Here is an 11,669-nt window from a genome sequence, read left to right on the forward strand (position 1 = left end):
TTACTGTGTAATTATTCATGTATGTACAGTTTAACAAGTATTGTAATTACTCATTGTTGTTACATTGTACTTAGAAGATAGGCCTACTGCTAGACCTTATAGCCATTGGGTTAGGCCTAACTGAGCAATTGTGTTTATAAACTCCTTATATGTATGTTCCTGTTTGCAAATTATTTGTTAGACTAGACATACTAGCCTATATATATATAGGCTACATCGTGTACAATTTGAATAGCCTATAGTGTAAATAGACTTAAACAAAACGACCCAGCATTTAGGCTTTACAAGGACTTCCTTGAGATGACAAACCTATAATTATTATTATTTCTGGCACTCATTTGTCAGTTATCAATTTTAAATTCCTTTTTAGCAATACAATGTCATCATCAGACGTGTATTTTTAGCCTATACCAGGCGGTAATAGCACCACGTATGTAAAAAGGTCTAAATTTAGATCAGACAACTCCGCAGGCGCTTGCGTCAATGGAATCCCGAGCGTGCGTCAGAGTGATGAGGACGTCTGTGTGAGAACGATGCCATTGGCTCCTGACCCGGAAAAGTCACCGCCCCGTTTGCCTTTTATGGGAAAAGACACGCCTAGAGCCGGGACTACCTGACGTAACGGCAAAATACAAGTGACTGTATATATTGCGCTGTACCTCAAGTCTGAAGATTTCATTCCCTTTCAGAATTGTAAACAGAGGTTGTAACACACTTGATATTTATCCATCACTCGGAATAAATGAGACGTTGGCTAAGGAATTGAGGATTTATACAGCAGGTTAGTAAACGTTATTTCTTATATTTTGCATGCATGCTTAGTGCGCTTCACTGTTTTTTATGGATCCGATTGGCAGGGATGCCTTTTTATTCTTTGAAAACTTTATCCCACTAAAACGCTTGCTTAATGTAATGATTTGTTGCATTTTAGCCTACTTGCAATTGCTTATTTTTGTTTTCTTGGTAATTAAAATTTTCTAATGGCATACAGCCAATTCAATGTATAGATGCTACGTTCCCATTCGAGTAGGCTACAGCTGCTGAAACTGTCAATCAAATAATAAGTAAATAACATTTCAGACCAAATGCTAGATGTCGTGTATATCGTTGTAGACTTGACTGCATTCAACATTGAGCGCTGTCACACTTGTGACTTGCGTATGTGTTGGTCAGTGTTGTGACCAGCCGCACACTCCCTGTTATAGGGCTATTTTATAGGTCCTTTTCTATGGGGCCAATAGGGGTGTATTGATGGTCTTGAAATAGCCCAAGTATTGTTTGCTGTGTAGCCTTTATGATTACATCATTTCGAGGCTTGAAATATTGAAAGGAAATAGTTGAGCATGTGAGTGGTTGGATATTTCTAGTTTTGTATGATTTGCTCTTCATGGTCGGTTATTTGAAACTTAATCCATCTGTATTATTTTAAATAAATAGGCTTATGCGTCACATTGCTACACATTTAGGCTACTATTATGAAAGGCAGACAGGTGGAGATATGGCCAGTCGTTTTACTGTGTTCAAGAGGCGGTGGCAGTATCAGATGTCTCATTGTTATATCCTCTTGTCTTCAGCTTATCAGATGATGCACACATATCCTTTGCATGCATGTTCCACACAGAGTTCAGAAGTTAACTTGTGACCTTTTGATGTTGGCACCCTTTTCACAGGTCAACGATGTTTCTTACTTTAGTTTGTGTGCAACAGGTGTATAGTTCTCACCAAAGCACATGCTAAGAGATAAAAACAGTCACTGCTTAGGGGCAGAATAGGGCTATAGAGATTCCGTGAGATAACACCTCATGGAGAAAAGTCCACCAGATCCAAAATTGATCTGATATTGACAGTTCTGAGGTAGACATGAAACACACACACATGTCCAGCTGCTAAATACACCCTAGCACCCCCCCCCCAGCCCCCCCAGCCCTGCCGGCCCTGTCACCTTCCCCTCTTCAGCTGGCATTTAGCCCACCCTGAAACCCAATCCCCTGGACTCCTTAGTACTGTCAGTCCTTGGGGAGGAGGGTTGCCCTGTTCATAATCGTAGCATTAAAAGCCAGTAACGCAATATCCTCCAGCAAGACTATCTCCCCATCATCCGGACAACTGGTTTTCCAGGCTTTCTCAGAATCACCAAAGGGGTACCAACAGGCCTAAAGCTGTGTCAGTGTGAGAAGGGGGGATGGAAGTGTTTCTGTATGGGATGGGATGATGTCAAGATGCACTGTTGGAGAGGTGTTAAAAAGGGATTCCTAAGAACGGTTAAGTTTCTTCAGTGTTGTTGACTTGTTTATGGTTATTGCACCTGGTTTGACTGGGGTGATGGTGAGCTTGGAGCGTACGGCAGGTTGGCCTACATTACTCAACATTACTGGCACCATTTCAATTATTTTCCTAAGTGAATGTCTTTGGAATATTTTTATTAAATACTGTTTTCAATTTTTTTTCTAGCGATGCCCTGTGTTCAAACTCAGTATGGAACTGTGCCCTACGACAACAACTACTACAGCTCTGAGTTCCTGAACCCTGAACTCAGTGCTAAGCTGACCATGGACATTGGTGCCGAGCGGGACCAGCTCACCGCCTCCTCCCTCCCCAGCATCAACACCCTGGTGGGCAGCGGCTATGTGGGCGAGTTTGACACCTACTCCTGCCAGATCACCACCTCCGCCTCCACCGCCCCCTCCGGCTACTCAGCCGGCAGCGCCTCCAGCCCTCAGGCTCAGCACTCAGCCTTTAAACTGGACGACATCCAGGTATACAGCTGCTACCCGGGCTCCTTCGCCCTCAGCTACCTCGACGAGACGCTGTCCTCCTGCGGCTCCGATTACTATGGCAGCCCCGCATCAGCCGCCCCCTCCCCACCCAACCCGGGCTTCCAGAGCCAGCCTGGCCCAGTCTGGGACTCACCCTTCAGCCCCTACTCCCCAGACCCTGGGTGCTGGGTGGCCGATAAGTCAAGCCTGGCTCAGCAACCCTCCTTCTTCACCTTCATCCCCACCACAGAGCAGCACTCCCCCCTGGGGCAGCACCAGGGCCCCCAGCAGGGTGAGGAGGACCCTTTCTTTCAGCCCTCCCAGAGGCATGCCTCCCAGCTCCATTATGCCCCCTTGTCCCTAGACCAGGGGTCCATGGACAGCCCCGGGCTCATGGAGAGGCCCATGTTGTCCCCTAAGACCGGCAGCCCCGGGGCCAACGAGGGTCGCTGTGCGGTGTGTGGGGACAACGCCTCCTGTCAGCACTACGGGGTCCGCACCTGTGAGGGCTGCAAGGGCTTCTTTAAGGTAGGACGCTTCACAGTAGTTATATTATTATTATTATTTCATGATTTTTATGATTAATTTACACATAATAACATCTTTAATATTCATATATTAACTTGGCTCCAGTTTCAGTAGAAGTGTTCACTAGTAAGAAACTGATTATAAAAGAGAAAGGGGAACTTTGACAAATGCGCAGGAAAATAATCACACTGTTCTTTGTTTTTTGTTCTTGCAGCGAACTGTACAGAAGAATGCTAAATATGTGTGCCTAGCCAACAAAGACTGTCCAGTAGACAAGCGGCGAAGGAACCGCTGCCAATTCTGCCGTTTCCAGAAGTGCCTGGGGGTGGGAATGGTGAAGGAAGGTAAATGCCATGTCACACTCCCTTAAAGCCTTCAGTGTCTAGTATATGTGACGTGAAAACTAAGTTGCAATGACAATCATGTGAAACCCAAGCTAAGAATGAAAGCCATGTGAAACTGAAGCTTTTTTATTTTATTTAACTAGGCAAGTTTACTGTGCCCAGTCATATAAAAAGATCAACTGAAATGGATATAGCCGTTATTCAGTGAAACGGAGGCTTGCGGTGACAGTCACATGAGAATCTCGGACAGGTACAGTCAGTGAGAGTAATTATTTTTTTCTCTCACTTACAGTCGTCCGCACAGACAACCTGAAAGGTCGCAGGGGTCGTCTGCCCTCTAAATCCAAGACAGTGCTAGAGTCAGTGTCCACCACCCCACCCGTCAACATCATCGCCTCTCTTGTCAGGGCTCACATAGACTCCAACCCCGCCATCGGAAAGCTGGACTACTCCAAGGTAAGACCTCCAGACGTGACTCATGGAACATCATATTATTGGTTGTCTGAATCTCTCTCAGAATTTAGCCAGTTGCTGTTGTTAAAGTTAAGCTTCTCGCTATAATATAGTTATGTAATTAAGCTTCTTTGATGGCAGTGATCTCGATCCCATTTCACACTACATGTTGTGAAGAGGACATCAGAGGCAGTGAGTCATCCCTTTCTTTCCTCTATCCACTCCTCAGTACCAGGAGACAGTGGCCAGCCTATCAGAGAAAGAGGATGCCAATGACATCCAGCAGTTCTACGACCTGCTGACAGGCACCATGGATGTGATTCGGAAATGGGCCGAGACCATCCCAGAATTCACCGCCTTCTGCCCGGAAGACCAGGAGCTGCTCCTGGAATCTGCTTTCGTGGAACTCTTTATCCTCCGGCTAGCATACAGGTATAATTACCACTGTAACTATTGTCTGCATCCCAAATGGCACCTTATTCCCTATGGGCCCTGGTCAAAAGTATTGCAGTAAATAGGGAATAGTGCCATTTGGGATGCACACATTTACTCCGTAAAAAACACAAATGTGTGTCCAATGTTTCTACAATATATGTTAAGACTGTTCTGTGTCTAGGTCGAGTCCTGAGAAAGACAAGCTGGTCTTCTGCAACGGCGTGGTACTTCACCGTATGCAGTGTGTGCGAGGCTTTGGCGACTGGATCGACTCCATCATGGACTTCTCCCAGAGCCTCCACCGCATGAACTTGGACGTGTCCTCATTCGCCTGCCTTGCAGCACTCGTCATCATCACAGGTGAGACACACACACACACTTTCACTATACAGTTTTAGTGAGCCACTTATTTGCTGCACTAGGAGCTGAAAGGAATAACCAAGTGTACAGTGCCTTCAGAAAGTATTCACACCCCTTGACATAAAATAGATTGAATTTAGATTGTGTGTCACTGGCCTACACATAAGGTCAAAGTGGAATAATGTTTTTAGAAGTTTTTACAAATTAATGAAAAATTAAAGGCTGAAATGTCTTAATAACCTCTTTGGGCTAGGGGGCAGTATTTTCACGTCCGGATGAAAAGCATGCCCAAAGTAAACTGCCTGTTACTCAGGCCCAGAAGGATAGGATATGCATATGCATATATAGTATTGGATAGAAAACACTCTAAAGTTTCTAAACCTGTTACAATAATGTCTGTGAGTATAACAGAACTGATTTGGCAGGCGAAACCCCGAGCACAATCCATCCATGGAAACATTTTTTTGAGGTCATTGTGTTTTCCAATGCTTTTCTATGGGAAACCTGATTTATTAGGGCCCAGATTGCAGTTCCTATGGCTTCCACTAGATGTCAACAGTCTTTAGAAATTGTTCCATGTTTTTCTTTTGAAAAATGAAGAAGTAGTCTTATTCTTTCTATGTGTCACTCAGGCGGACTCTAGTCTTTTGGTGCGTGTGAACAGGAGCGCGCTCCTCGTTGTTTTTCTCCGGTATTGGAAACAGTTTATTCCGTCTTAAATTTGATTGATTATTTACATTTTATGTTGGATTAGAAACGTTGTTTGAAATGTTTGGACCAAGTTTACAGGTAACTTATTAGATACTTTGTAGTCATGTTGTGCGAGTTGGAACCGGTGTATTTCTGAATCAAACGTGCCAAATAAATTGACATTTTGGGGATATAAAGAAGGAATTTATCGAACAAAACGACCATTCATTGTGTCACTGAGACATTTGGGATTGCAAAAAGATGAAGATCTTCAAAGGTAAGGCATTTATTATATTGCTATTTCTTACTTCTGTGTCGCACCTGCCTGGTTGAAAAATGGTTTTCATGTTTTTGTACGCGGGGCGCTGTCCTCAGATAATCGCATGGTGTGCTTTCGCCTTAAAGCCCTTTTGAAATCTGACAGCGGCTGGATTAACAAGAAGTTTTAAGCTTTATTTTGATGAATTACACTTGTATTTTCGTGAATGTTGAATATTTATATTTCTGTGGTTTGAATTTGGCACTCTGCAATTTCACCAGATGTTGTCAAATCTATCCTGTTAACGGGATTTGATCCGTAAGAAGTTTTAAGTCAATAAGTATTCAACCCCTTTGTTATGGCAAACCTAAATAAGTTCAGGAGTAAACATTTGCGTAACAAGTCACATAATAAGTTGCATGGATTCACTCTGTGTGCAATAATAGTGTTTAACATGATGTTTTACTACCTCATCTCTCTACTCCACACATACAATTATCTGTAAGGTCCCTCAGTCGAGCAGTGAATTTCAAACACAGATTCAACCGCAAAGACCAGGGAGGTTTTCCAATGCCTCCAAAGAAGGGCACCTATTGGGTAAAATGGATAAATGAGTCCAAAAAATTATAATACAGACATTGATTATCCGTTTGAGCAGGGTGAAGTTATTAATTACACTTTGGATGGTGTGTCAATACACCCAGTCACTACAAACATACAGGTGTCCTTCCTAACTCAATTGCCGAAGAGGAAGGAAACTGCTCAGGGATATATATAGTTTTTTTGTATTTTACCCCCTATTTCTCTGAAAATCCCCAACAGTCTCGGGAGGCGAAAGTCGAGTCATGCGTCCTCCGAAACATGACCCGCCAAACCGTTGTTCTTAACAGCCGCCCGCTTAACCCGGAAGCCAATCGCACCAATGTGTTGGAGGAAACACCGTTCAACTGACGACCGGAGTTCAGCCTGCAGGCGCCCGGCCTGCCACAAGGAGTCGCTAGAGCGCAATGAGCCAATTAAATCCCCCCCAGCCAAACCCTCCCCTAACCTGGACGACGCTTGGCCAATTGTGTGCCGCCCTATGGAATTCCCGATCATGGCCGGTTGTGATACAGCCCAGGATCGAACCCGGGTCTGTAGTGACGCCTCTAGCACTGCAATGCAGTGCCTTAGACCCCTGCGCCACTTGGGAGGCCCACCGCTCAGGGATTTCACCATGAGGCCAATTGTGACTTTAAAACCGTTACAGTTTAATGGCTGTGATAGGAGAAAACTGAGAATGGATCAACAACATTGTAGTAACTCCACAATACTAACCTAACTGACAGTGAAAAGAAGGAAGCCTGTACATAAATACAATTATATTCCAAAACATACATCCTGATTGCAACAAGGCACTAAAGTAATACTGCAAAACAAATGTAGCAAAGCAATTAACTTTTTGTCCTGAATACAAAGTGTTATGTTTGGGACAATTCCAAAACAACACATTGCTGAGTACCACTCTCCATATTTTCAAGCATCGTGGTGGCTGTGTCATGTTGTGTATGCTTATAATCGTTAAGGACTCTGGAGTATTTCAGGATAAAAAATAAATAGAATAGAGCTAAGCACAGGCAAAAATCCTGGTTCAGTCTGCTTTCCACCAGACACTGGGAGATGAATTCATCTTTCAGCAGGACAATAACCTAAAACACAAGGCCAAATTCACACTGGAGTTGCTTACCAAAAAGACAGTGAATGTTCCTGAGCGGCAGAGTTACAGTTTTGTCTTAAATCTACTTGAAAATCTATGGGAAGACCTAAATATTGTTGTCTAGCAATGATCAGCAACCAGCCTTGAAGAATTTTGAAAAGAACATGAGCAAATGTTGCGCACTCCAGGTGTGGAAGGCTCTTAGAGACTTACCCAGAAAGACTCACAGCTGTAATCTCTGCCAAAGGTGCTTCTACAAAGTATTGACTCAGGGGTGTGAATATATATGTAAATGAGATATTTCTGTATTTCATTTTCAATAAAGATGTTTTCTCTTCGTCATTATGGGGTATTGTGTGTAGATGGGGGAGAAATAAAATACATTCCATACATTTTGAATACAGGCTGTAACACAACAAAATGTGGACTAAGTCAAGGGTTATTAATCTTTTCTGAAGGCACTGTAGTTCTAACACTGAAACAAGCATAACATATGCATGTGATATAGGCTATAGCCAAATCAAAATCAAACGAATCAGAGTTTATTGCTCACGTGCACAGGATACAGCAGTTGTAAATGGTACAGTGAAATGCCCATTCACGTTTCTCATCAAGATGTTTCTCCTTTTGGTTTCTCCTCAGATCGCCATGGCCTTAAAGAGCCCAAACGGGTGGAGGAGTTCCAGAACTGCCTCATCACCTGTCTGAGGGACCATGTGACCAGCAGTGGCTCCGATGCGGGGAGGCCCCAGCCCAACTTCCTGTCCCGACTACTGGGGAAGCTCCCTGAGCTGCGCACCCTCTGCACCCAGGGCCTGCAGCGCATCTTCTACCTGAAGCTGGAGGACCTGGTTCCCCCACCGCCCATCGTAGACAAAATCTTCATGGATACCTTACCTTTCTGAAAGGACAGATAAAAAGATGAAGAGGAGTGATTAAGTGATGATGTGAGGGGACAAAAATACGATAAACTGAGGAGGTGAATAGGGGGCCGTTGTCCGAGTCCATTACATTTGGGACTTCTGAGTGATGAATATGGATAGGAGGCACCCCCCCTCCACTGAAGTGGCGTGGCCTTGCCCCTTTCCAGTGCACTGACTTAATGACAAGTGTCTGATTCTGCCTGTATTTTTCTCACATTTAGTTTTAAAAACAAAGACCTGTGGGTGGCAGAATTGGATGTCTATTTTCCAATCTGTGGAATTCTCATGGACATCATCCAACAAGAGAGAAGAAGACACAGACACGAGTGGACATTTCAAGTTTTTGGTCTCTTTTGTAAGTGTGAGTTTGTGGAGTGGCTTTATCGCTATGCAAAATGTTTACGTTTGTTTCTTTGTAGGTTGCAAAATATTGGGAGACAGTTGGTGTGTATGTACAGCTCTGAGGGAAATAAACTGCATATGTTCACACCTGAACACCCACTTAAACCCAAGTTCTCAAAAATCCTATGGAGTCTTCACATCCCAATAGATTTAATTTAATAGCTGTTCAAAGTTGACGCGTCGAGAGACAAACAGAGTCAAACACTGGGGTCTCCAGTTCACAAGCCTTTCTTAACGACAACTGTTAGGTCTTACATTTCAAAAGTGAATATTTTCACTAAAACTGTTATAATAGCCATTTGTAGTCCTGATACCACACCTTTACAAGGTATTGGACCAAAGGGAAGCTTTCCATCTGTCTGCCTGCGGTGATAGCTGGCTATTGTTGTGACATTTACAGCTCATCAACCCCAAAGCCTTAATGTTTCTAAAAAGGTGCCATCATTTTTACTCAAACCACACCAACATTTCATGTGGGTTTTAATGGCAGGAAAATCATATTACTGAAACAAAACAGTTATTTTCCTTAACTCTAATGTTATAGCCATGAGTCCTTAAAAAGAGAAACATGCCAGCAGAATTACAATGTTTGAAAAGTGCCTTTAAAAAAAGTTTCAAATCATTAAATAGTGACGAACTCCTGTGTATTTAGGTTTTCATTCCAACCATCTCACTGCTATAAAGTCTGTAAATCTATAACATTCAAACAGACTTGGTGAAGTACGATTGGCTGAAATGAAAATGTGCATACCAAGAGATACTTGAAAACAGAGGTTAGAAACCCCATGATTTGGAATAGCCTAAGAATAGTCCAGGGATAAAAATCATAAATAAATTTATTTTTATGAATGTGAACGATTATAGCATAGTATAGTTTCACAGTTTAGCTGTAACATGGATCCACTCAAACATGTGACCCCATAGCTTTCTATCCTTAACTGTGTGTATATATAAACCTCTGCTACTGCAAATGTTGCCTTACACACGCTCCTTCAGGAGGAGTGTGTGCAGTTTTATTATATGTTGTTTTTATTTTGTTCTTGAAATGAACTTCAAGTGATTTCTTAAGTCATTACATGGTGAAATGTGACAAAACCACGAGCAGCTAAGAGCACTTCAGCGTTCTAACACAGTATATAGATTTATAAAAATGTTTCCTGCTTCTTTTTCTATGTTTGTTTGTGACACGTGTGTATACTTATAACATAAATACTTTATATTTGTGAGTTTTCGTAATGTGGTACATATATATATTGAGGAAGAAAAAGTTTAATATTAAAATACAATTTCAAAATACAACATTTGTTGCCATTTTTCTTAAATGTCATGATATTATTTCACAGACATACTTTTATGATGATGTGTGTAGTAAAAATTAACACCAGATTATGAGTTATCTGGTATCTCCAAAGAAATACGTGGTTTCACTGCTTAAGATAATGTTAAAACCACAGGCAGCCCGGTGGTACCTTAATTGCTGAGGACGGGCTCAGCAATAAATGGAATGGTAACGAACACATCAAACACATTTCAACCATTATTATGAGCCGTCCTCTCCTCAGCAGCCTCCTGTGGATAAAACTCTTTCTCTAGTCTAGAGGCTGTTCTGCAGCCGAAGTTGTACACCATTGGTTTGATTTTCATGACATCATTACCGGGATCAGTTCCTTCCTTTCAGTAAAACCACTTGCTTAGTTTCTAGATAAGATTGATAGAAAGGGAACTTTCATGCTCTGTGCCACACAGGGGCACATGACGTCATAACTGTGTGGGCGTCTTCTTTTCCATAGTGTTGTCTAGGCATATTATATGATATACTCAAAGTAGCTGATACTAACACCTTACAATATGAATTTTGGTTGTTCCCCTTTGAGTTTCTTTGTTATTGGGCTGTATAAACCACACAATGTATTACTGTACATAGTATGGCAGAGCTTTTCTGTAGTATCCCATATGGGAAAATAATATAATTAAATAGATTGGGAAAATCTCTATATCAAATATATATGAAAAAAAATACATGTACTTATATTTGTAAAATATATGCATACAATACACACACACACCTCACAACCTTCCCGGATGATAATGTTGAGTCTCTATTGACCTCTGGTACCTTAACATTAGGTTCTGAAATTTGTGTTTTACATGCAAAAGATGGATCATTGAGTTGTAGTTAAAAATTCATTCTACAGTTATTGAGGTATGGCCTACCTGCCACTTATGAAACAGTACAAATAAATTAGGTGTTTATTTCGAAAAGACACTTGAATCTATAACATATATTTTTCCGGGCTGTCAGTCAAAAGTTGTAATGTTCCCGAGCCCTGCATTCAACTGACAGAGCAGCCATTGCAATTTAGAATTTTCTTCAGAAAGAGACGAGCAGCTGTCATCCCCAAAAATATCTCTTGGATAATGCCATTTTATTTGATTATACATTCTTAACATTGAATTAAAATACTTTTAACCTGGTGGGTGACATAGGAAGAAGTGATTTATTCAACTGCAAGCAAGAGTTTGTCGGGCTAGCTAGCTCCTTCTTTAGCTTGCCACAGAAGTGCAGTGTGACTGACCAAGGTAAGAATTGTTTTGAAAATGAAAGTTGAGTAGAGTTAATGTCATGTTTGTATTAGATATCATTTAATTGCCAAAGCTATTGTTTAATTTTCTAGGCTAACCAAGCAATGCGTTGCTTGCTAGCTAGCTAATTTAGCTAGTTTTAGTGAGGGTTGGGTGTCTCAGAACTGTCTAGCTAGATAGATTATTTCTAGCAAAAACTAATCATATTTTTCTCTCCTGCAGTGGATCCTTCTAGTCTGG

General features: G+C 41.9%; 1 protein-coding gene across 1 annotated transcript; it reads left to right on the forward strand.

Moving 5' to 3' along the window:
• Window positions 1-666: 666 nt before the first annotated feature.
• On the forward strand, window positions 667-10,145 carry LOC120062345 (nuclear receptor subfamily 4 group A member 1-like). The gene is made up of 7 exons (XM_039012247.1): window positions 667-781; window positions 2,452-3,284; window positions 3,499-3,628; window positions 3,921-4,084; window positions 4,311-4,513; window positions 4,698-4,876; window positions 8,164-10,145. Exons 2-7 carry the CDS (start codon window positions 2,454-2,456, stop codon window positions 8,424-8,426), a joined length of 1,770 nt encoding a protein of 589 aa, XP_038868175.1. The 5' UTR covers window positions 667-781; window positions 2,452-2,453; the 3' UTR covers window positions 8,427-10,145.
• The last annotated feature ends 1,524 nt before the right edge of the window (window positions 10,146-11,669 follow it).

This window comes from Salvelinus namaycush, chromosome 2, assembly GCF_016432855.1.
Source record: "Salvelinus namaycush isolate Seneca chromosome 2, SaNama_1.0, whole genome shotgun sequence".
NCBI lineage: Eukaryota > Metazoa > Chordata > Actinopteri > Salmoniformes > Salmonidae > Salvelinus > Salvelinus namaycush.

Coding starts and splice junctions, on each gene's coding strand:
- LOC120062345 (XM_039012247.1), top strand. CDS start 2,454: ATGCCCTGTGTTCAAACTCAGTATGGAACTGTGCCCTACGACAACAAC. Junction 3,285..3,498: donor GCTGCAAGGGCTTCTTTAAG/GTAGGACGCTTC, acceptor TTGTTCTTGCAG/CGAACTGTACAGAAGAATGC. Junction 3,629..3,920: donor GGTGGGAATGGTGAAGGAAG/GTAAATGCCATG, acceptor TCTCACTTACAG/TCGTCCGCACAGACAACCTG.